Source organism: Equus asinus, chromosome 7, assembly GCF_041296235.1.
Source record: "Equus asinus isolate D_3611 breed Donkey chromosome 7, EquAss-T2T_v2, whole genome shotgun sequence".
Lineage (NCBI taxonomy): Eukaryota > Metazoa > Chordata > Mammalia > Perissodactyla > Equidae > Equus > Equus asinus.
In genome coordinates, this window is record NC_091796.1 from 14,321,203 (window position 1) to 14,347,323 (window position 26,121).

A 26,121-nucleotide genomic window follows, 5' to 3' on the forward strand; every position below is an offset into this window, starting at 1 on the left:
ATTAATTTAAAACAAATGTACATGACACTGAGAGAAATGTACTTAATAAGAAATTATTTTAAGTATATATAGCTGAGTTACTAAAATCACATTTTGAAACTGAGTCCAAAGTGAAAAAGGCTGGAGAAAATTCCCGTGTCGTCCTGGAGGCTTCTGGTTCCATTGTGGACGTTTATGTGGTGGGAAGTCATTCTAGCACTCGCCTTGTCCTTTCCTCCCGAGGAAGAAAGGGAGCGGGAGGAGGAAACAGAGCTGGTTGCAGGAAGAAAGGGAATAGGGGCAGTAATTATCCTCGCTCCTTTTTGTTCTGCATCAATGCCCCCCACAGAGCGTTTACATACAGGAATTCTTTTGCAAGTGGATGGCTTCGTTCTCTTTCAAAATAGTAAATCCAACTTCATGGGGAAAAAAACAAAACTTGTAGTTCAATAATATTTTATTGTCAATAGCATAAAAGAAATTCAATATTGAACGTTCAGAGCAAGGAGAAAGTGGAACCTATTTACAATGAATGGCAGAAGGAAGGAATGTCACAAAATCTTCAGTAAATGTGCTCTTCTGGTAGCAAATTAATACAAACATGCAACACAGATAACCTATCAGAGCAACTTTAAGAATTACTATTAATGTAAGTTAATACATTAGCTCTCTAAGTAACTAAACCCATAGACTTTGAAAAAAAAATACATGTCAAGGCAGCGTGAACACTTCCATAGCTTTAGTGATATTTTCTACAGGCATTAAGTTCCTCTTCCTTCCCCATTATTACATTAGACAAAGAGACAAGTTCCTTCAGCACTCATCAGATTCTTTCAGGCGCTACTGTGAACGTCCCTGTGCATTTTAAGTTGCTGCTTGTCAGACATGCAAAACCTTGTCGAGTCAGTGAAAATTCCCTGCCTGCGGTCGACTGCCAACCAAAGGACGGGGCGGGCGTTCTATCAAAAGTGAAAGTGAATGTTTAATGAGATCTGAAATTCCCCTTGAGGTGCTTGCACTTCTGCTACTATAGGTCTGCAACTTCTTCTCCAACGTTCCAAAAGTTCAAAAAGCTCTGAAAACAAAGTTTTTTCATAAGCTGGTGGCACGCTCATTTGGCAGCAAAATCTGACTCTTATGGGCTACTTAGAGTCTTTATTTATTCGCTTTGTGTCAATATTCTACATTTTGTGGCAGGAATATTAAGGTATTGGTTTATAGGGTGCTGTCCAGACTCTATTAATGGAGTGCCACAATATACAGCATGCGCAACATATAATCTTTCTAAAATCCCAAGAAATCAGAGTTTGAAGAAAACATTTGTCCTGCAGCATTTAGCAAAAGGAGCTGTGGACTGAACACATGCGTGTACATGTGCCCAAGTCTCACTGGAGCCAGGAAAGTTTTGCAGATCCCAGGCACCACAGTTTCTGTAGTCTTTCAGGGAAGTGAGAATATCTGGAACATTCTGTATCCCCGTGAAGGAAGGCAAAGCTCTGACAGTAAAATCCTCCAGATCCTCCTTACAGGAATTTTCTTTGTGGAAGACTGGATTCCTGCCAATAACCCTAGATAGTCTGACGAATAATGAATACGTATTTTTCCTTTAAGGTGATTCCTTTTCATTAAAAGCATTGTCTTTTATGAGGCAGAAAAGGGAACAAAAGAAAGGACTGGAAAAGAAGGGCCTATTAGTGTGAGGGCTACTTATGACAAGTACCAGCTGCTTCCTGATGTAGCGAGAGTAACAATTTATTCTTTTAGAAAGTGATTCTCTGGATGCCCAGGTTACAGAAAGATCAGGTGGGACTTAACCAGGGCTCTGCCACTTAAGGAGAACAGAACTTGCCAAAGAAAATGATGTTTCGAGTTTTGTTGTGCCTGATGATGTAAATAAATGGGTGGTCAGCATTGAATTCATCCTTGTGTTGTAGGATGCGTGATCCTGGCACCTCTATGGAATCCCCACCATCCTCAGTTATTTCTAAGCACACTCTGTGAATAACATTTGAGAGGGCCACTCCCTTGGTCTCTGACATTCCAGAGAAATCAGATGTGTTCTCGTTAAAGATATTTTTCAGCCCTAGATTTTCCAGACTAGCCTTGGGATCAATCATCTTTTCCACCTTAAATTTTGGAATGGAGAGTTTGACTTTGGCATTGGCCATGATGCTGGGATTGGTCCACTGCAAGAGCGTCTCTGAGTCAAGTTGTTTTTCAATCTGAAGGATAAAAAAGGAGAGGAAATTATGTTTTTATTCCAATTGTAAAAGATCCTGCTTGACTAAAAACATGAAGCATCATTGCGAACCCAGTTTTGAAGCAGTGTAGATGCACCATCAAAGGTGGAATTGGCCCTGTGGTTTTGCTATGTGACTAATTTCTCTTATAAAAGATCCACCCAACCACCGAGCATTGTTCTCCTCCACCCCACCCTACAACAATGGTCGCTTTGCACTGAAATTTATGACGGCATTTCTTTTCTATACAGTAGCTCTATAGAAATGAATACATGGATTATGATATTGCATAAATAATAGTGAAATAAATATAAAATTAGAAGAGTTTTTATGCATTTCTTGAATGCTTATTTTGATTTCTCTGCTAGGAAATCCAGAATATTCATGTACTAGGCATGGCATCAAATTTGATAACTCACATTAAAGCTAAAGTTACTCTTTATTTTTAAATGAGAATTAAACTGTCGATCATTCTTTAAGATCACAGGTGATGAATGCATCCATTTCAGTTGGTTATTTTAAAAATGAGAGCTATGCAATGAAGCATAAAATGGTTCAGTCATAAAATTGTTCATTGAGCAAATCTTAAATTGTTCCTTGCCCTTCCAATCTCCCCACTGGCTGGAGGAGAAACATGTACAGCAGAGAATGATAATACCTTGACTATTACTATCATGGGACAGTCCTGCACTGAAGTCACTCACGTGAAACCTATTAAAATCAAGCAGATGGCAAGGTCACAGGCTGGTCACAAATTTGTTTTTTAATGGAGGTGGGAACCATTGGATTCTCTTGCTAATCTATAGTTATTTTTTCAATGGTACTGTTTCATTTAGAACAGATTATCAGGACCAAAAGATTATCATAAGTAACTAGAATTCTTGAGCCAAAAGATATATCCTCTTGCCCATTTACTACCTTGAAGTGAGAAGAGAGGAGAAAATTCATCCATAACTCAAAATGATCATTTAGAAGAAAAAAAAAGCTTTTTCCTCCATCTTGTGTATTATTGGTCAAATTATGTCCCCTAAAAATTCATATGTTGAAGTCCTAACCAGCAGTGCCTCATAATGTGATCTTACTTGGAAATAAGGTCCTTGTAGGTGTAATGACAGCCATAGGGTACTTAACAACAAGGATACATTCTGAGAAATGTATCTTGAGGCAATTTTGTCATTGTGTGAGCCTCACACACACAAACCTAGATGGTATAGCCTGCTACACACCTAGACTACATGGTATGAATTTTATGGAACCACCATCGCACATGCAGTCCATCATTGACTGAAACGTCATTACGCAGAATACGATTATAGTTAAGATGAGGTCATTAGGGTGGGCCCTAATCCAATATGACTGGTATCCTTAGAAAAATGGAAAATTTGGACACACATACAGACACACATACACAGGGAGAATGCCACGTGAAGGTGAAGACAGAGATTGAAGGGATGCGTCTACAAGCCAAGGAATGCCAAAGATTGCCAGCAAATCCCCAGAAGCCAGGAGAGAGGCCTGGAGCAGATTCTCCCTCACAGCCCTCTGAAGGAACCAGCCTGCCGACACCTTGATCTCAGACTTCCAGCCTCCAGAACTGGGAGAAAATACATTTCTGTTGTTTAAGCCTCACAGTTTGTGGTGCTGCATTATGGCAGCCAAAGCAAACCAATACAATACGTATTCTTGAATATCCCTTTCTGAGACTCGGAAGATCATTTCCTCTCTTTCCGTACTTTAATAAGAAAAAACTTGGCTTGAGAGTACTTAAAGTAAGTAAGGTAAAGTGCAGGACAGCTGAATAAGGCTGCAAGAAAAAATGAGGCCACAGCGAGAGGCAGAGTAAGAAAGAGAGAGAACAGTGAATAAAAGAAGAATGAAGATGGGAATTATAATTCAGTCAATAAAGTGATGGATAAAACGTAATGACAACTGAAGTAGCAAGCAAGATGGAGACCGAGGGAGAGTGTCCCCTGAAAGTCAGGGAGTGCTGAGGTGGGACAGGAAATAACGCAGGTGACCCCTGGTTCCTGAGAGGGCCCCTCCTTCCTCCTAGCCAAGGGCTGAGGCCCACTGGAGGGGAGAGCTGAGGGGGAACAGGTGGACCAGGGGCGGCTGGATGGGGCTGATGGTGCAAACAGAAGCTAAAACGTCATTCACCAGCAGATAAAACTTCTACTGGTATTTAAACCTTGTGCCTCTAATAACCTGTGTAAGATGAAGCATAATACAATCTCATATATGTGTATGTATAAAAGGACTTTTTAAAACCCACAGAATGTATGACACAGAGTGAATCCTAATGTCAGTGGACTTTAGTGAAGCGTGTGTCAATATTGGCTCATCGATTGTAACAAATGTCCCACACCAACGCAAGATGCTGATCACAGGTACCCGAGCCTAGAGTTAAGACCACAGATTCTAACTTCCTGGGCTCAAATCCCGATTCTACATACCGCCGACAAGTTATGTGATCATGGGCCAGTTCCCTACCCTCTGTGCCTCAGTTCCCTTATTGGTAAACAAGAGTATGGTAATACTTTCTAAATCACAGGATTGTTGTGAGAATTAAATGAGATAGGACACACAGGGAACTTACAGTTCCTGGCACATTGTAAGTGCCAAATAGATGCTGACTGTTTTAATATTAAGGAGGAAGTCTTGGAAAGGACCACGAAACCCTTGGAGACAACCAAGCAAGTGAGATGTAAGGCAGGGCCCTTTGCACAGCCCCACGCAGCACCATCCACACGTCTCCTTGCTACGGCTGGTGGCACCATCATTCTGAAGACCTGCCTCCGTCCTCACCTTCTCCAGGCCCGTGGACTCATCTTCCACATCCTTGGGTAGCAGGATGAGCATGCTGAGGTGCTTATTCTGAAAGGGAAGCTCTATGATCTTACAATTGATACCATCGATGTTACCCATACAGAAAGTGGCCTCCATACTCATCATTTGCACTGGTTTGGTGTCCGTCTGTAAAAGGAGGAGAAACGTGGTTTGCATACTTTTCAGTTTACACACTCACACATATACACATAGATATATTTATAGATACACACAGATACACATACACACATGTATATACACACACACAAATATATATACACACATCTGTGTATACACACACACAAATATATATACACACATCTGTGTATACACACACACATATATACATAAATTTGCTTTTCTTATAGTTTCAGATCATTATGGCTTAATGATCCATCACTGGCATCCAAACTGTAATGTAACCAAACCATCAGAGACTGTCCTGTAAGAGTTTATGACTTCCTTTGAAAAGTTATTCGCATACTTTATAATTTCACATGTTATATATTACAAGAACTATACCTAATATAATACTATATTTGCTCATATAAAACATTAAAAATAAGATGGTATGACTGAAAATATAGGCAAATTTTAACTTAGTCTTTGTAGATACCTATAATTACAAGGTCTTTAAACCATTCCTGGTGGAGCTGACTTGAAAGGAAATTCTAGCACAAACCCACATACCCATTTATATAGCTTTTCCTAACAAAATACCTAATAAAGAAAACTTAGCAACTAGCAGGACAAAATCACATTTGTTTTCTCCTCTGTCACCTTTGGTTTTAGTCACCTCTCCCTCAGTCACCTCCTCCCTGCACCGCCACCTGCTCTGATCCGAGCACATGAAGAGGGCCTAGATTAAAGATAAGAACCTGGTGACAGAAACAGATGCCGTGACCTTGAGCAAGTCACTCAACCTCTCTGGGCCTCCGTTTCCTAGTCAGGAATGAGGGGATCGGAAATTTCAGGATGCTGTTACCTCTGGAAAAGAAGGGAGAAGGAGACAGGAGGGGAGAGGGCTACACAGACAGAGCAACTGTTGCTATAGTTTTTCTTTAAACTATCTGAAAAAAATAAGGCAAAATAGAAAGGTTTTGCAACGGTGGTTGTGGGGTTTTATTATTCTCCATAATTTTCTGTATGCTTAAAATATTTCGTAATTTTTAAAAAATGAGAATGTTAAAAAAATCATCTTTAAGTCCCTTCCGGATTCAACACCCCTCCCCCCGCCATCATGCAGGGAGCCTGGGAAAGGGTCTTATCCTCAGGCCTTTTCTCTTCTCTGTCCTCATTAATATCTAACCTTGTGTGTCTGATACAGAGGTGACTGATTTTCTGAAGGAAAATTAATTCATACTAAGGAGAAAAGACTGATAGTAATTTAGCATAATTTATTATTTTGATTTATACCTCCCATGGGATATTTGCTGTTAACTGAATCTCTTCGAGGAGAGATTTCAAACTTCATGTAACCCCTGCAGGGATAATATTGCAGTAAAACTTCTATCTGAAATCTTCAAACTGTAAACTGAATCTTACTCCACACCACTCTTGGAGCTAGACCTTACCTATTTTATTTTTTGTACATATCTCTATTTTAACATGTCACATTGTTAGAAATATTTATTTGTGTGACTGTCTTTTCACTCCCCACCCAACTAGCCTGTAGTCAAAGCAGAAACCATGTCTTATTATTTGGTTTACGCCAGCACAAAGTGGTTGCTCACTAAAAGACTTGGTTGATAAATAATTGAAGACTTTGACTTGCTACATAACTGGAAACAGAATTATGAGAGAAAAACATACTTTTGAAATTAATTGGTAATTTTTACATTGATTTCTCTTAAAGAAGATATACATTTGTCTAAAATTCCCCATCAAGTTAGACTGCTAATAGTTTCTGAATTTGCATACTGTTATGATCTCTGAAATTTGTCATCTATTTCATTTATCAGCACTGAACATGGATACAATAATCCCATTTTCTGAACCATAAATCAAGATATAAATTCTGAAAACAGGACTAAATAAAGATGATCTCAGAAAACACCAGATTTATATACGTGTGTGTGTGTGTGTATGTGTGTGTATCTACCTTGGTGGGAATAGGCACCATGCTAAACTGTGTTAATAATATAACTCCATCAGTTTAGTCTAGCCCTTAAAGGAGACACCACAGGGCAGGAGAAAGGTTTAGTAACGTCACTGCAAAACTTCAGGGGCTGACAGAAGCAAGTCAAAGGAAACAGAGGACAAGTAATAGCCTCTGCATTCAAAAGGAGGGTGTCTCCCCACGCAGCCTGAGTTGTTTTATTGCTTTGTCAGGTGAAACAGAGATCAATGACACTTCAAATCCTTATTAATTCTCTTTTTAGAGTCTGAGTTTCCAGGATGTGAAACAATCGAGCTTTATGACTTAATAACAAGAATAAAGGAAGAGCACACATTCTTCCTCCCTTCACAAAAGACACGCATTAACACTTTCTTAAATGTAAAAACTACAAATCTGAGGGTGGTCGGCGCAAAAGTCCACGGTGTCCTCACTGACTGTGCCGAGGTTTTGATGATGCTCTGGGCTGGTCCTGCGGCCATCAGGCGAGGCACCATCAGCAACACATTTCAGGTTTCACTTAAACATATACAGGGCCCGTTTGTCAGCCCTTCCCAGGGCGGAGGGCCAGCCAAACACTCAGGAAGGGACACTCCGTGTCAGCGTCACTGAGGCCAACACTCCTCCCCCACTCGGAGCAGAGGCTGCGTTCAGTCACGGTCCACTTCAGCTCCAGATAAAGCGCAACACTAGGAAAGTCCCAAAGCCACATTTAAAACGTAAGGACCTGTATATGAAAAACACAGAGTCTAAAGAGTCTAACGTTTTGTGCCTGGTATCTGAGGCACGCCCCTGTGTGCAGGGTCAGTCCTGCCCCCAAAGGTAGCTTTGAGAAGACCACTGTAATCCGCCGGGAGGCTAAACCGAGGAAGAGGAATTGGAAGGAGGACCTGGCTCCCTCCCTAGGACCAATGGATATTCTGAGCAGGGAAGGAACACAATCAGTGGTTGCTGTCCTCTCCCAGTGAAAAGGCTGAATGGATCTTGCACAGGGACCCAGGCTGGTCCCAAATGCCAATCAGGTTTTGTCTGCTTTTGACTGTTTATTCAAACTGACCCTTAAGGATTGGTCATTCATTCAACAAACATTTGCTCAGCACCTACTAATGTGTCAGGGACTGGGCCAAGAATTTATAAACAGAGATGAATAAGGCATTATCCCTGCCCTTAAAAAAGCCCGTGCACTAGTGAGGGATCTAGATAAGTAAATAAATAATTTGATTTCGCTGTGGAAAGCACACTTGGGGGAGGGTGGAGGTGGAGAGGAATAACTATGGATACAAAAAAAAAGGTAATGGAAGCCAGTCCAGCTAACTCAGGTATAGATTGTATCTGGAAGGTCTTTTCTTCCTGCGGTCTAGCATTACAAAGATGCTATTACAATATTTGGCAAAAACAAAAGTGATTAATGCTAGGTACTCTAGGTGCTGGGAGAAACTTGAAAACTAGAATTGATGCATAGGAGTTCCAAGGTAAAAAAGCTACCTTCAGGTATCGTGCCAACTGAAGCATAGGTTTGAGTGTGCGTTCTTAACACAAGTCAGATCTCATCAAAGGAGACCAAATCGCATCATCATAGAGCATCTTGGGGATTCCTAGGTCCTCTAACGAAGTCAGTCACTTTCCCAGTCTCAGTTCTTTGGTTTCCTTTATAGAAGAGGTACTTTACCTATTTATGTGAGTTACTTTGACACGGGACATGGCTTCATTATTCACCTCAGTAGCATTAATGAGACTTCGCTGCACAACAGGTTTCTAGTTCTTCCCCATAACGACTCCCAGCACGGCAGATGAGTAAGCCATACTTTTTCCCTCACAGCCAACAAGTCCCTCAAAGCATCTTATAAATTAAAGGATTAGAACCATTTACTTCACTATTAACAGGTGAGAAATGAGATCACAGAGGAACTGATTCATCTGGAAGAAGATTCTCAAACGGTCAATGATGACCCAAAGGCCTCTGATGTTGGGGTTTGGTTTCTTTCTTTTCTTTTCTTACCCTTTCTTGCTAATGGTCCCAAATATTTGTGGCTATTCTCCAGTTGGTGATTTCGCTCCACCCACTGGGTAATAAATTCTATGAGATCTCAGTCAGCTCAGACCCTGAGGACATTCTGGAAAAGAGTGAGAGTCTCTAGATTATGGTTCTTTTTCTCCCACTTGCCTCCCAGCTGTTCATCTCAAGAAAGACACACTACCTCCTGTGCCCTCATTTTCCTCACTGGAGCAAATGCCTCTGGTCCCCTTTGTTGCTATAATTTTTCAGATCTTAGCTGGGATCCTTTGACACGCGGCCCCACATACCTTGTTGACTCTGAAAGGGCATTCTTTGGTTTCTGACTCAGGAAATTTCTTCATCCATTTTCCAACAAAGTAGGCAGCATTAACCACAAGGATTTTGGTCTGGTCACTTACGCCGTTGTCAGTTAAAATGTTCTCAAAGCGGCCTGCAAACAATTTTAGGAAACCACACATGGCACAGGGTTATTCTTCCAAACCACATCTGACACACACACATGTCCACTCACTGAGTGTTTGACACTTGCTGGAGCCACACCAGGGAAGGCTGGCAGCCCAGACCACCTCGTGTCAGAAAGACCCCTTTCTCTCCTTCCATCTTGCCACAACAAGACTTACCAAAGAGACCGAGGGAGGAGAATGAAGGGAAAAAAGGAGGGAAAAGAAAGAAAGAGGAGGATGAAGGAAAACACAAGCTCCCACTTCTGGATGCCTATCCTATGCCAGGCAGTGTGCTAGACAATCAGATACACGAAATCAAACGTTTCTCCCCATTTTACAGATGAGGAAGCTGAGACTCGGTGTCAAGTCACTTGCTCAAGATGACATACAAGCAAGGGTGGAGTCAGGATTCAAAGTTGGGTCTCTCCAACTTCAAAGCCTGTGCCATAGAATGGAAATGCATGAGAGCTTCCTTTACGCCTGGCCCTGTCCTTGGCATTTCACGTATATTATCTCCCTTCTCTCACAATGATCTTTAAGGCAAAGATCATTACGCCCATTTAACAGCTGAGGAAACTGAGGCTCAGAGAGGCCAAGTGACTTTCCTAGTTCGCTCAGCTGGAAAGCATGTCTGATGCCAGGACAGCGCTCTCCTCTCCAACCCACAGCTCTCCAGTGCCTCCCCAAACCGCACTGTTTGCCTGGAGGTCAGCTCTAATCACTACCATGGACTCAGTCACAACTATACTTACTACAGAGCTCAAATCCCCAACAGCTGAAATAGTTCAATGGTGATAATCCCTCGATAAAGGAAAGTCGTCACATTTCAACAGCATTGACATTTTGTGCAAAGGATTTGCATTTACCTAATCTCTCGGGTCTTCACACCACTGCTCAGAGCCCTCCTGTCCTGGGCCTGTGACCTGCAGGTGAAGGGAGGGCCCTGCACTGGTTTAATGCTCTGCCATCTTAAAATTCTTAATACATTTTTTAACAAAGGGCCTGCATTTTCATTTTGCACTGAGACCTGCAAATTATGTCACCGGTCCCAGCTATATGATGTATTATATACATGTTATTTAAGAAACCCAAAGACCAGAGAAATAAGGGAGCCGGTGAGTTGCAAAGCTTCAGCTTAAATCTCGAGCTTCTGATTCCAAATTCAGAAGTGTTTGCACCAAACTTTCTTCTCCACTAAAAATCTTAAATTTATGGAGATTTTAAAACAAAGGCCCTTGGAGAGAAAATACAATTATTTAGCAAGTCTAAAAGCAAAACTGTTACACAGCAATTTAAACACGAGCTGCTTTTTGCTTGTAAATCTTAAAAGTCTGCTTAAGCTGGTGTTATTGATACCAGTTTTTTTCTTTTCATACAAAGTTGAAGAAAGTTCATTTCAATGACAATCATGTATGTGTGTATACATTTGTGTGTGTATCTGTATCTATGGCTACCATATCTCATCTTGACTATCATATATTATTTGTTAGTATGTATTATCTAATTTGTTCCTCACCACAACCATGTAAAAACTACATTAGATAACATATGCTCCATTTCACAGTTCAGTAAACTGAGGCTCCAAGTCCAAATACCTCAGTTAATAAGTGTCAGCGTCTGGATTTGAATCCAGGTCTTGGCTGCTCCAAGACTATGTTCTTCCCATGTCCTCAAGCCTCAGCTCCAGAGGGGATGCCAGCATTCCTGAGTCAGTGCAGCGAGGGAGCCGCTGGGGCCCCTCTCACAGGCTGTGTGTCTCCCTTGCCCCCGAAGGGTGTCCCTCCCTAAAACGCTGCGACTACGGCTCAACTGAAAAATCCATCTGTACAGTTCACTCTTTCACGATTAGGTGCTGTGTCCCAACAGGTCCCTCCCTATACACATAAATATATCCCCTGGGAAGGGGGACATGCATACTTATTTGCACTTGATCTCATCTTAGCTCCAAGTCCTCTTTAGCACGGGGTACAACTCACAGCGAATTTTAATGGAGGGAGGAATCATCGGGGAAGGGAGGGGCCTGAGGGGAGCTCCGAGCAAGAGGCAGGGCCCAGTAGATGCTGCAGAAGAGACTCAGGGCTATCAGAGGCCAGCTGGGATAGGAGCTGTGGACTGGGGACAGGTATCCACTGAGGTTTGTTTTGTTTTTGAGGTTTGTTTGTTTTGATTCTACATGTATATCGATTGCCTGAGACCTTTTTGTGTTTTTTTCCTTCATAAATTTGGAGAATTTTTAGCTGGAAGTGGCCTTAAGGATCATCAAGTTCTAGTCCAAGCCCTTCACTTCCAGACTGAAAAACTTGTGAAAAGCTCGTGACTTGCCCAAAGCTGTACTTTGAGAGCCGCACCCCCCCAGGCACCAGAAGGGCCGGCGGCAGCTCGGTAGAGAGCCCGGCAAGGAAGCTACAATGGACGCCCCAGGAATTCCTGCCAAGTGGTGAGATGGGGCAGGAAATGCCCAGAAATCCAAATGGCTGAAATGGCTTTATGGGCAAGAATCTAGCTTGTGAACCCAAAATATGCAAGGAATCCTCCAGATGTTCAAATTTTATGCTTAGCAGAAAGATTCATGAGAAGGCAGGGTCTGTTTACACAGACTTATAGCAGAATCCGTAAAGGATACTTGCCATCCGTGAGATCCTTAATTGAGTTGTTGATCTGAACTTTTGTTTCTTCCAATTTATCTTTGAAGTCAACAGTTTCCATTTCCTGTGCGTAGGGTCTCTTCGTAGAGCTGATGAACTCCTGAAAAACACCCGGTCCACAAAAATCACAGAGTGCCCAATCTGTAGTCAAACCATTGCGTTGTTACACGGTTCTAACAAAAGGATTTCTAAATATCTATTACTGTAAATACACTTTCATAATCTATAACACTATGTAAATTTAAACATCATGTAGAAATCAATGAATTTTCTTTGTATTAAGTGCTTCCTGTCCTTAATTCTAAGACAATATTGATTATTAAATGACTCCATCAATTTAGTATCAGCTTTGGGGAAAAAAAGAAACGCAATGTTAAATATATACAATTATAATATGGGTTCCAATTTCAGAAACATTAAAATGTAGATATGTATGTCTTAGAATAAATGTGCAGAAAAGGGAACTCTATGAGCAGAAAGCTCTTATCCTCACTGAAATAAAAATCCTGTAGGCTCTTGCTACTCAAAGTGGGGTCCAAGGACCAAGAGCCGCAGCATCACCTGGGATCTTACGAGAAATGCAGAACCTCAGACCCCACCCCAGACCTGCTGAATCGGAACGTGCATTTTAACAAGATTCCTGGGTGATTCAAATGCACGTTAAAGTTTGAAACACAGTGCTGTAGAGAATTTAGCAGTGGCTCTAATTCTACTGCTTGGTAAATATGCAAAACCCTAAATCCCACCCCTATTGATCTTGACTGAAGTGATCTGAGGCCAGGAATTTGCACTAGTAACAAACACCCGGGTAGTTCGGATGCAGGTGGCCCTCCTCAGCCCACACTTGTTTGTACCATTACCAGTAAATCTGCAGGTGATAGGCAACCAACAGGGTCAATGGAATGCAGCCTTAAAAAAAATTCCTTGCAATAATTCAAAATGTTTAACGAAAGTTCAACCAAACTAAACATGGCTGATTAAATGTCATAAGCACAAGGCTCCTTGAATTTCTTCAAAGCAACTACAGCCTTAGCCAATTTCATAGTGTTAATTGCAACCCAACCTTAGGACTGGGTATTGCCATTGACTGAGAGGGCTGGAGGCCCATAAGAACATCAGAGAGCCTCAGCAAGATGCAGGGCCTCCACTGTCCTCACTGCCAGCAACAAAATGTATGAAGCATCTCTTTAAGGACAGCCTAGGAAACTTTTTAAAATTTTTCCATGCCCAAGTCCCAACTCACATCTCAATTTTTTATTTATTTTATTTTATTTTATTTGTTTATTTTTTGGGTGAGGAAGATTGGCCCTGAGCTCACATCTGTTGCCAATCTTCCTCTTTTGGCTTGAGAAAGATTGTTGCTGAGCTAATATTTGGCAATCTTCCTCTATTTTGTATGTGGCATGCCACCACAGCATGGCTTGATGAGCGGTGTGTATGTCTGCTCCTAGGATCCGAACCTGCAAACTGCAAGCCACCAAAGCAGAGCACATGAATCTAACCACTACACCACTGGGCCAGCCCCTCAATATATTTTTTTTTTAATTCACCAGGTGATGGTTGGAAGAAAAATGGCTGTGTATATGGGTCTTCAAGCATAAGAGTAAACTCACAACCATATCTAGTGACCCAAGTCCTCAAAAGTTCTCAACCAGAAAAGCAAAGATCTACTGCAGAAAGTAGTAAAGCTGTGTGAAACTGTTTAACTGGTAGTCTACCTTTTAGATTTGCAGAGCTTGAATTTTTTTTTTTTTTTTTTTTAGGAAGATTTGACCTGAGCTAACATCCACCGCCAATTCTCCTCTTTTTGCTGGGGAAGACTGGCCCTGAGCTAACATATGTACCCATCTTCCTCTATTTTCTATGTGGGACGCCTGCTACAGCATGGCTTGAGAAGCGGTGCGGAGGTCTGCACCTAGGATCCAAACTGGCAAACTCCAGGCCACCAAAGCAGAGCATGCAAACTTAACTGCTACGCCACTGGGCCGGCCCCGCAGAGCTTGAAATTTTGACCATCCAAACACAATTGAATCAACTCTATATGACTAAAGTAGAGAATGAACTTCTATGTAGTGTAGGATGTTGGCTATATATTTCAAATACAGATTGTTTAAATATTATGATATACGCTGGGGCCAAATTTAAGGACACTATACTACATTGTTCTTTATATGATTCCTTCAAGAAATGGCTGAATTGCCAAAGCTACCTTGGATAGATACCCACATGACCAGTCTAGTAAAACAAACAAAACCGATTTGTGACTGATGAAAACTGTTAATCCATACCGTTATTATTCTTATTGATTTGAGAAACATCAGAACATTGTGTGCATAAACAAGTGAGGTGGAGAACTTAAAATGTTGTCCCAGGCCCTGTGCCCTGCTGTTTAAGGAGAAAGAGATTTAAATCATGAGCTGTCTTGCGCCTATGGAGGTATATTTATTAGAGAGGCAATAACCCCATTCTCCATTTCTCTCAGTGAGGAGCTAAGAGGAAGGGTGGGATCTACGAGTGTTTGAGAGGGAAGAGGGAAGCCCACGAGTTTCCCTATGTTTTGAGCTAGAAGATGTGGCTGCAACGGATTCCCCTACATTCAACCTCTCCACTAGGATTGTTTTATTTTAATAAGCCTCAAATCTTAAATGAGCATCCTGGAAGTGAACTTCACTGAAAAAAAGATGTGGGTCTAACCACGTGAAAATGCCACTCCCAGGAAAAAGTTAAATCTTGCTAATCGCTTTAAACCACTTACCGTAGAAGGATTCAGAGATTTGTCCACATAGAGCCGTTTGATTAGTTTCAGGGAGTAAAAGGAACTAAGTTTGTTTACATCCGATGTTACGGTTTGAAATCCAAAGGGCACATCTTTGACATTCTCAAAATGAAGGACCTGTGAAGAGAAAACATCCATTACCCATGAAGCATTGCCTCTGCCCACTGCAGTGGATGCACGACAGTGGTCAGCCTCTTCAGGGGATACAGTGTATCCCTCCTCAATTGTTTCCATAAAGCAAGGCTTCTCAACCTTAGCACTGTTGACAGAATTCTTTGTTGCAGGCGGGGCGTTGGCTGTCTTGGATATTGTAGGATGCTTAGCAGCATCCCAGCCCTACTAGGTGTCAGTAGCACACCTTTCTCCATTTGTGACAACAAAAGATGTCTCCAGACATTACCAAATGTCCCCAGGGGGAGGGTGGGGGCAAAACTGTCTCCATTGAGAAACACTGCCATAAAGATACTCTTCTCTTGATTTAACTGTAGGAAAATTTGCCCTTTCTCCAAAGTGATACCTCTAATGCTCATACAGAAGGCTTTCCAAACTTGGAAAGGAATGAAGCTGGCTTATCATTTCCACCCAATTTAGAGACAACAAGAAAGAGATTAATACCAAGAGAGACAATCACTAGGCAGGTATCAGATTCCAGAACAGAGGTGTCTCTAGCCAGGCACTATGAAGTCCCTTCAGTTGCTCTAACAAGAGTCAAATGGGCTGATACATCACTGATGGTCAGCAGCAGGGCTGCCCGGGGTAGGCTAGAGCCAGACAGCTCTGCCTTTGAATCCCAGGCTGTTCCTACCAGAAACATAACCTCGCCCAACTCTTCAGGGCTCCACTTTCCCCTCTGTATGATGGACTGAGAATACCTACTTTTCTGAATTGTTACGAGGATTACAGATACTGTATATAAAGCACCTAAAACATTATATGGATTCAGAATGTTAATAATTATTCTTATAGTAACATTCCAAGCCACTCAAAACTAGGACACTATCTTCTGGAGGACTTAAATCCTTTTCTTTTGTTCCAACCCGGCATCTCCTCTGCTTCATGGTGCCACAAACATGATGTCGGGATAAGGTGACTGTCTCCTCACTCCTAATTCCTAATAACCATGCCCCGATGCCGCACCTCAGGTGACGTCACTAAATGGGCACATTGTGCCAATGAGTCACACGGCCTCAGCACAGCAGGGTCAAACGGGCTGGACCAAGGCAGTGTGTAACTCTCATGCCTAATGACAGGTAAAAAGACCAGAAAATTAAAGAACCCAGTAACTACTCTGGGGGAACAACTGCATGTACTGGAAAGACCTTCATTATTATCATTATTGAGGAACAGACTCCTTACCAGGAAGTTCTCTTCTATCCCTTCTCTAATGGGAGATGAGAAATGAAGAAGGGGAGATGGGGAGTTGAGAGAGGAGGACAGATGAGAAGATAGAGCTCCTCTTCCCACAACCAAAGCCTCCTTTCCAACTCCCACTCAGTTTGCAGCATAAGTTCTTCATGCTAACCCAAATAACATTCTGTGGGTCATACTTTTGGGGAATTTGTGGATACAAGAAGACGTTCCCTTTTGAAATGCTAATGAGCTCATGGAAGGAAATATCCTGTTGCACCTAGAATGATCAACTCAAGAACAATAATGAAATGGAATTCGTCTGGCCTTCGCCTACTATCTAAAAGTAAATGGGGGGGTGGGGGGTGAGAGAATGGGTGAAGGGAGTCAAAAGGTACAAAGTTCCAGTTATAAAATAAATAAGTCCTAGGAATGTATAGTATAGCATAACGACTATAGTTAATAATATTGTGTTGCATATTTGAAAGTTGCTAAGAGCGTAGATCTTAAAAGTTCTCATTACAAGAAAAAAAGTGTTCTAACTGTGTATGGTGATGGATATTAACCAAAGTCATTGTGGTGATCATTTCACAATATATAGAAGTATTGATTCATTATATTGTACACCTGAAACTAATATAATGTTATATGTCAATTATACTTCAATTCAAAAAAGTAATTTAAAAAAAGTAAAATATAACACCTGAGAGTTGTCTCATTTGAAGGTCTAAGAATTTTACAAAGCTAGATAGTCAATCAAAGCCAAAAAGAAACTCTAAAAATAATTTTTATATATATGCACACAGATATACACATACACCTATAGACATATACATGTGTGTGTGTAGCATCATTTTACTTCACTCTTCTCAAATGGGATACCCAAGCCCCAGGGAGTATTCTAAAACATAAGTAAGCGTAATCCATCTTCTTATTTATCCCTGTTACTTGAAGGTAGATAGTTTAAAATGTTATTTCTATATTGAAATAGCATGGATATATTATACCTACCAAATATGGATATATTATAGTTTAGAATATATTAGAGAGTAGAATGTAATTGAGCCTGCATCTTAAAATAAACCCTGATGCTGTAAATAAGTTTCGTGCATAAAACAGGGGTGTGGATTTACACTCTTTCTCGTCGGGATATATACTGTGGAACATTTAACAAACACCACCCTGATTGATCCTCACAATGTAGCAGATAGAAAGCTGTCCGGTAACTTGCTAAAGGCCAATCATTAGTGAAAAACTTGCAATTACCTACCAGATCCCCAGGTTCTCCATCACAACGTGGTGCTTTTTCTAAACGTGGGTTGCAGGGCAGATAAATAAGTTTCCACATTTAAAAATACATTAAGAGAGTGCTAGAAATGGCGCAACTCTCCATCCTGAGCAATTCTGACCACAGAGCCCCCTTTCATTTTTCCCAGGCACTGCCTCTGTGTGCTAAGAATTTTGTTCCCACTCAAAACAGACGCAAGGTATGGGGCTTACCTGTCCAATTTCATTTGCTGTGTCACCTTTGGCACCTACTTGAGCAAGTGACAGAGAGGTGGAGAGACAGATGGGAGAAAAGAGGACATTGCCTGCTGGCTCCTTCTCACACAGTTGTTTGAACAGATCAACTGCAAAAGCTGAATTTGCCAGTCTCAGGGCGTCCATTGTGGGCCTGGAACAAAGGACAAGGGTGAAGCTTTTTCAGAAGCGTCTTTAAGGTATTCTCAACTGCATTCTGTGAACGCAAGGATTTTATTCAAACAAAGTCATGGTCCTGGATAGACATGAAGAAAGCACTTTCAGTAAATACAATTTAGAAAGCTGATGCTGAAGAAACCTCTGGGAAAATGTCCTAAGGTCTGAAGGGTCCAGTGTGTGAGGTCGTCTGTGTGTACACCTTTGCTGGAATCTCCAAATTCAGGACTCCTTGGCCACAGTGGCCACTGTCAGGAGCACAGTGGTCACACCTCTTCCTCAGCAAGTGGACAGAACAGTTGAAGGCATTGATCAAAATCCTTGGTTTTATTTATCCATATTGTTTCAATTAGGATTTAGGTTAAATCATATAAAGTTGAAATTTTTATAGATCAAAACAGTCATATCACAGTTTTATGTGGTTCCGGTTAATATTTAGTAAGTGTCGTGCATTGATTTGTGTTCCCAAAAAAGATACGTTGAAGTCCTACCCCTGGGTACCTGTGAATGTGACCTTATTTGGAAACAGGGTCTTTGCAGATTTAATCAAGTTGAGGTCATTAGGGTGGCCCTAATCCAATATGACTGGATTCCTTATAAGGACTTCAGTCATTACAAGAACCAGAGAAAAGACACAGAGACAGACGTGCACAGAGCGAAGAAGATGTGAAGACACACAGGGAGAAGGCCATGTGACAAGACAGGCAGAGAATGGAGTGATGCTTCTACAAGCCAAGGAACACCACGGATCGCTGGCGGCACCAGAAGCTATGAGAAAAGCATGGAACAGATTCTCCCCGAGAGCGTGCAGAGAGAGTGTGGCCCGGCCAATATCTTCATTTCAGACTTCTGGCCTCTAGAACTGTGGGAGAATTGATTTCTATTGTTTTAAGCCACTCAGTTTGTGGCACTTTGTTATGGCAGCCCTAGGAGACTAATATAGTAAGTAATGGCACCCAGTGAAGGTCAGGCCCCCAACATGTAGCAATATTTATAAACAGCAGCTGTTATTGTTTTTGTGTTAGTACATATCCACTATGTGGAAGACTCTACACCGAGTGTTATAAGGATCAACTGAGACCCTTCTTCTCTGAGTCTGCAATCTCTTCGGGCAGATATGTAGACAAATAAGTAGAATGCAGGGCTGCCCATGCCTTGTGAGTGGTGTAACAAGTAACATGGGAGTTAAAGAAAAGAGAGGGCAGCTTCAGCTAAAATCATGGAGCCTGGTAAAGCAGAGACAGCAGAGGGCGGGCGTCTAGTCTTGGCTGAGAACTCTCTTATTTTAACTCAGCGGTTCTGCCAGTGGTGTCCTAGACCCCTGGCAGTCACGAAGACCCTTTCTGTAGGCCCATGAGGTCAAAATTATTTTCATAATAATACTTAGACATTATTTGTCTTTTCGCTTTCAATCTCTCCCAAATGTACAGTGGAGTTTTCCAAAGGCTGTGGGACGTATCTTCTATTAAGCCAAATATTATAGAGATTTACAGAAATGAAAAACAATGTTACTCTTCTCCCTGCATTTTTTTACTTTAGAAAAGTTATTTTTCATAAAAATCTGTTATTCATGTTTTGTAATGGTTACATTATTGTTATTTTTAATAAATTAGTAAACAAATATTTCAAAATTTTTCCAGTTTTAATTTCTAATTTGGTGAGTACCAATAGATGTAATCAATAATTTAAAAAAAAAAAAACAGCTCTTTGGGATCTTCAGTAATTTTTAAGAGTGTAAAGGGGTCTTGAGTTTAAAAAGTTTGAGAACTGCAGTTCTGATGAAAGGTCCACCTATCTATCTAGTCCAGCATTCACCCATCAAGCCTGAAAGCACCTGAGTAAATTGAGCAGTCAGGGCATAACCATTTCTAGAAGCCAAATTGAGCTGCATGGCCTCTCTGGGCTCTGCCTGACCCCAGGATGGCGTGTTTCTCAGGGACAGGATTCATATTACCACCCCTGGTTGACTAGTGCATAGATCAAGGCTTGAAGCATTCCCCCAAGCAGCCAGGCACTGTGCCATCAAGCACACAGACACGAAGAATGCACATGACATTGAAGATATTGAAGGTCATCATGTAGGACATGCTCGCTGATGTCAAACAAAGCATCACCACTCAAGACAGAGGGCTTCCTTCAACCAGGACCCAAGGATGCGGCAGAGTCAAATGCACAAGTATGATCTCAATTTTGCAACTTAAACCTGAACATAAATTCAAAATGTGAAGATGTGATGATAAGATCAAGGAATGAGCCCCTGGTCTTCAAATATTTCTTCAGAATTCTCCCTTTTATGGGAAATGTGGCTTGTGTGTAGGATGGACTCAAAAAGACTATAACATATCTCCGAGTCTGTAAAAGCAAGTTCATGACCAAAAAGATGTTGTGTTGACCCATTCATGCTCTCTGGTCATCTCCAGTGACTTCTTCCTCCTTCACTTTATGCCCCTGATGAGCACAGCTAAGTGAACTCAGGTCACGTTCTCCTTACAAGCTTATTACAAAGTAACCTGCAGTCAGGGTGGGCACCTCACATTTCCTTTAAGGTCCACTACCTTGTTCTCTCTCCTCTGGGGCGGGGTCAGGACATGGGACAACATCACATCCAGTTGAAGCAGGCCAGCCTCAGGTGTGCAGAGGGCAATGAGACAGAAATGGAATCATGAGGAGTGTTTTAACCAAAATGTCCACCACAGGGAAATTAAAAGAAACTTCACAGAAGATTTGGAGAATCCTATCACAGACTTTCAGGACAAGAAGTCTGGCTTTCTCCCGCAGCAAACTGAACACTGATAATACTGAGTTCATCCACAACTAAAACCCAATATGAGCTATTTTTCCACCAAATAGAGAAGCCTGAATGAGCTATTTCTTCACCAAATAAAGAAGCCTAAATCCAGATCCCCATGAAGCTCTCAAAGCTTCAACAACTTGAGGCCTACTCACATGAATAACAATATGAAAACATACAAACTGTTTTAACAAACACAAGTAGTTCTTCCCAGTGTATTTCTTACCCTCCAAAAAGAGAAATTAGGATAATTTGGCACAGTCAGTAACAAACTTTACTTTTTGGGGGGGAAGATTAGCCCTGAGCTAACATCTGATGCCAATCCTCCTCCTTTCCTGAGGAAGACTGGCCCTGAGCTAACATCCATACCCATCTTCCTCTACTTTATACGTGGGACGCCTACCACAGCATGGCTTGCCAAGTGCTGCCATGTCCGCACCTGGGATCCAAACCGGCGAACCCCGGGCCACCGAAGCGGAACATGCAAACCTAATCGCTGCACCACCAGGCCGGCCCCAAACTTTACTTTTAAAGTTTGATTTCTTTTATGTAGAAAAACTGTGTTTAAGACCTTGGAGTAATCAGCTGAGGGAGTTTGACTGCAAACTCCTAGACGTGGATCCTCGAAGTAGATCAAAGGGGAAGGAATCCTTTGTGTTAGCATTTTGTTCCAGTGAAATATTATTCATTCATTCACTATAACATTTTGAGATACATTTCGTCTAAATGGCTCTATGAGTACAAGATTGTGGTGGCTTTGCCTACAGTTAATTACACAATGTAGTTACACTGTGTTGCAATTCGAGGCTTGGATTCAGGTCCCTGTTGCAGAATGCAAATCAGCGCACACCTGACAGCTGAGGCTTTCCTGGCGGTGGTGGTCCCTCCCTCTCAGAGTCCCTTCCTTTGCATGAGTCCTCAGTGCATGAGTCAAACAGGTCCGCCTTCCCATCCACATACTGACTAGCTCCTTTCTCAGAAAATTCTCCTCAGGTTGAAGGTCCTACAGCCCTTCATATCTGAGGTCCCAGCAACAATAACGTTTGCTGCTTGACAAAGATATCAGAAAAGGGCTGTACATGGGAATTGTTGTAGGGGCAAACAATCACCAATTAAGTAATGAGTCAGATATTGCACGGTAAATCTGATCAGTTGCTCAGTGGTTAGTCCCAAGAGACCTAAAAACACTGTTCTGAGTTAGTTCAAAGGATGACTTTGGCCACAGCCAATTGCCACCTCACTGTGGCTGCAAGACAATCAAAGAATTTAACAAATCTCAGCATTGTTAGCAATACATGTCCAGGAAAATGCATCAGGTTCCTACATGGACTGTTTTGCATGAGCAAATGCTACGAAAATTACGGGTACAAGAATAGAGATGAGCAATTCCTGTAGGGTAATCTCCACGTCTAATGACTTGTGTTCAGAGCGCTAATATCACTGCAGATTCTTTCCATTTTATTATTACTTTGTTACAGAGATAACTTCTTTGGTTTTCATGAAAACCTAACAATTATAACAAATAAAGAGAATTTTGATTACAGCTCCAATGTAGAAAACACTACATCTTTTAGTAACTTAAAAGTCTAAAAAGGGGCTGGCCCTGTGGCTGAGTGGTTAAGTTTGTGCGCTCAGTGTTTCGTTGGTTCGAATCCTGGGCGCGGACATGGCACTGCTCATCAGACCACGCTGAGGCAGCGTCCCACATGCCACAACTAGAAGGACCCACAACAAAGAATATACAACTATGTACCGGGGGCTTTGGGGAGAAAAAAAGGAAAAAAATAAAATCTTTAAAAAAAAAAGTCTAAAAAGCACTTTTATTTTAAGCAGAGAAAAGTGAAAAGGAAGTTTAGGAAGTAATACAAATGCAACAAACAAGCTGTAAAAATTTATTGCGAAGCTGCCTGTTTTTCACACTATGTCCTAAAATCATAAACCTTTAAAGTGGGACAAGATCTTGGGCTGGATCTAGTCTGGCCCCACCCCTTCATTTTACAATGAGGAAAGGGAGGCTGACAAAGATGAAGTGATTCTCCCAGGCCACCCACACAGGAAGTGAGGATGGTAAAACCAGACCCGGCATTCACTTCTGGCTCCCAGCCTGCTACTGGCCGACCACACCTTACCACCTTCCTCCGCAGTAATTGTGTCTTTGCTGGCATCTGTTCTCTCTGAAGTCTTAAGAGTTCCAAAAATCCCACGAGTCCTAAATTATCCCTTTAGAAGTTCCAAGATACCTTGCATTTTTTTAAATCAACACAATACTTTTTTTCTGATTTTCCTACTTAAAGAAGCTCTTGTTCTCTTTCTGCCATTTATGTTTGAAACTATTAATATTATATTGCTTCCACTTAATAAGTAATCAGTACCTAATGCACGTCAGGCACTGAGCTAAACATTAAGCAATCAAAGGTGAACACAACATAGAGGGTTGTTAACCTAGTATCATGGCACGTGTGGCAGGTATGATGAGTGTTTTGATGGAGGGCACAAGCGTCCATGGGAGCACTTGGGGAGACAGCTCACTCATAATAGAAATCGCAGGGAAGTCTCCCCAGAAACGGTGACATCTAAGTCAGTCACGCTAAAGGTGAGTCCCAAAGGACAGTTAGGAGTCAGCCATGCAAATGCATGCCAGAGAGAACTGACACAACTCAGAGACTCAGAGACTAGTCCCAAGGGAACAGAGACGCATGTGCTAAGATGCTAGGTGGGCCAGGAGGGCTCACTTCTCTAGACTTGCAGCTTCTCACTGGCCCTGCAGAAAGATTTCTAAAGTTTTTAATGCATCTAAGCCAATGGTCCTCACACTTTTCATCTGTAGACCATTTGGATGAGATAAAGGCCCTGTGGATAGGTTGACCATACGTCCCACTTTGCCTGGGACAGTCCTGGTTTATGTCTGTCATCCTGACATTAGCAATAGTACTCCTTTCACTCTCAAATATGCTGTATTTTGAACAAGATATGTTCACCGTACCTATAGATCATCTATCGTCTTCTATGCACATGCGTTCGCGCACATGAGCACACACACGTACAGCTATGTGCATAGTTTTTTCTTTCCTTAAAAACTAATTTTTCACTGTGTCAGGTTATTGTGGATATTATTTAGTCTAGTCTGCCTCATCTTACAGATTAAGAGAAATGATGTGGTTAAAAAACTGTTTAGTGTAGAGGGTCCTTAGGCAATGCCATGAGGAACCCTGCCTACTATAATAACTATCATGGAATGCCCAAAAACCTGGCCTCTCCTGTCCACATTCTAACCTCGAGAGGAGAAAAGTCCAAGCAGGATTAAGAAAATAGGAGATCTTGCAGCTTCTGCAGTGTGAAAAAATATCATGAGGATTAATGAAGTGATGAAATGAATAAGTGTAAACGGCAAGTGCTTTGTCACCAGGAAGGGACAACAACGTAAATATAATCAATAAGGTGAATTGCTTAATTTCCCACGGCTGGGGAGCCTCTGCTTTGCTCGGATTTTCTGAGGTCATATCTGCTCCCATTGGTTTAGAAGCCAGATCTTGACCACTGAGCCACCTCACTGCTGCCGAACAGTAAACTAGAGCAGAACTCGCCACCCCAGAATGACCAAAATTGCTGAGACTGCATCCCTTCAAAGTCAACCCACAACCCAGAGGGATTGAAGTGGCAGGATTCAAGGCGTTAGGAAGCAACGATATAAACCTGCTGAGTCACATGGAGAATCTTTTCTTCAGACATGTTTCCAACTCTCCACCCATCAGGGAACCCATCAAACACTTGCACATAAACGGTGGGGACTCAGGTTTGGGACCCCGCTACTTCTATTCCAAACCTCTTGAGTGATGTAGGGGGTGAAAAAGCCGTTAAGATTACCCGTGGTGTCATGGAAAAGTCCACGAGCTGTGAGTTTGAAAGTCAGGATTCTACATCTTGCCACTTATAAGCTGTATGGCCTTGGACACCATTCACCTCTGTGAGACTCTACTCCTCATCTGCAAAATGAGGGACTGAGCTACGATACGTCTAAGACCCCTCAGCTCTGTGAGTCTGAGCCTAACCTGATTACAAGTCTACGGAACAGCCTGGCATGTGCAGTTGATCTTTAGTATGATACACTTAAATGAAGCCGTAAAAACAGTAACGTCTATGAGGAAGAAATTATGAGCCAATCAATTTGAAAAGTCACCCAAGAATACACATTTGAAATCTGTAACTTGTTTCAAATATCCTGAAACCAAGAAATAGGGAGAAAGAACACTTTCAGTTTTTTTTTCTCCCCAGAGCCCCAGTACATAGTTGTAAGTCCTTCTAGTTCTTCTATGTGGGATGCCACCACAGCACGGCTTGATGAGCAGTGTGTAAGTCCACTCCCAGGATCCAAACTGGCAAACCACGGCCTGCCGAAGCAGAGCGTGTGCAAACTTAACCACTACACCACTGGCCAGCCTGGGAGAACACTTTCTGCCATGAAGAATGTGGTTGCAAATAAGTGAACACTGAACGCTTAAAAATGCCAAAAAGAAGAGCAGTTCTGAAGCCTGGATCTCAGCCCCACACTGCCAAGCAGGAAGATGAGCCAGACACTCAAAGGCTTTTCCACTTTCTCCAGGTTTAAGTACCACACCCTTCCTGAAACTAGCATTTCAAGTTCAATCTGAATTCCAAAGTCGGGCTGAAAGTGTCCCCCGAAATACTTTCTCCTCCACAAATCACTGTTGCGCGCCACCACCACCAAAACCTCCTAGCCGTGTTATTTCTTCATATTCTTACCTTGTATGGTTAAGTGATTTCGCTCCTTACGTGGCATTCCTGGTTTTCAAAGGACTGGGAGCTGGAGATGCCGCCCATGTCGGGGGGTGATAGGCGACAGTACTGAAACCGACAGCCCATCCTTGAAAATGACCCTTTATGTTGACTGTGTTCACCATCTCCAACCAGCTCAAATAACTGCTATGTTTTAAGAATTGCCAAAAAGAGGGAAATCACCGGCCTTGCTACCCCCGCTTTGCTTACCTGGAGTTACAGTTCTCCTGGAAAACGGACGGCAAGGGAAAAGGAAAGCGAGGTGCGGAAGGACCTTGGTGCGGAGGGAGCTCTCTAGGGCAGAGGCAGCCGGGCTCACCTGAAGCCTGGGCCCTCCCACTGTGACCACTCCCAATCTGCACTCTCTCTGTCCCGCCCACTTCTGCGCTCTCCGCTCTTACTCATGCCTCTTGGCAGCTTGTCCATGATTGAAAAAAATGATTCAGGCT

At 42.1% G+C, this 26,121-nt stretch overlaps 1 protein-coding gene across 1 annotated transcript; it reads right to left on the bottom strand.

Moving 5' to 3' along the window:
• Window positions 1–418: 418 nt before the first annotated feature.
• On the bottom strand, window positions 419–26,121 carry SERPINB5 (serpin family B member 5). The gene is made up of 7 exons (XM_014843798.3): window positions 25,883–26,121; window positions 17,890–18,064; window positions 15,022–15,159; window positions 12,249–12,366; window positions 9,466–9,608; window positions 5,025–5,192; window positions 419–2,201 (listed from the first exon to the last, which is right to left on the bottom strand). The coding sequence occupies exons 2-7, from the start codon at window positions 18,055–18,057 to the stop codon at window positions 1,809–1,811; spliced, it is 1,128 nt and encodes a 375-aa protein (XP_014699284.1). The 5' UTR covers window positions 18,058–18,064; window positions 25,883–26,121; the 3' UTR covers window positions 419–1,808.

Excerpts from the sequence above, each read along its gene's own strand:
- SERPINB5 (XM_014843798.3), bottom strand. The coding sequence starts at position 18,057 with ATGGACGCCCTGAGACTGGCAAATTCAGCTTTTGCAGTTGATCTGTTC. Across the intron at positions 12,367-15,021 it reads AATCTCTGAATCCTTCTACG|GAGTTCATCAGCTCTACGAA; the intron begins GTAAGTGGTTTA and ends GGTGTTTTTCAG. Across the intron at positions 9,609-12,248 it reads AATTAAGGATCTCACGGATG|GCCGCTTTGAGAACATTTTA; the intron begins GCAAGTATCCTT and ends AATTGTTTGCAG.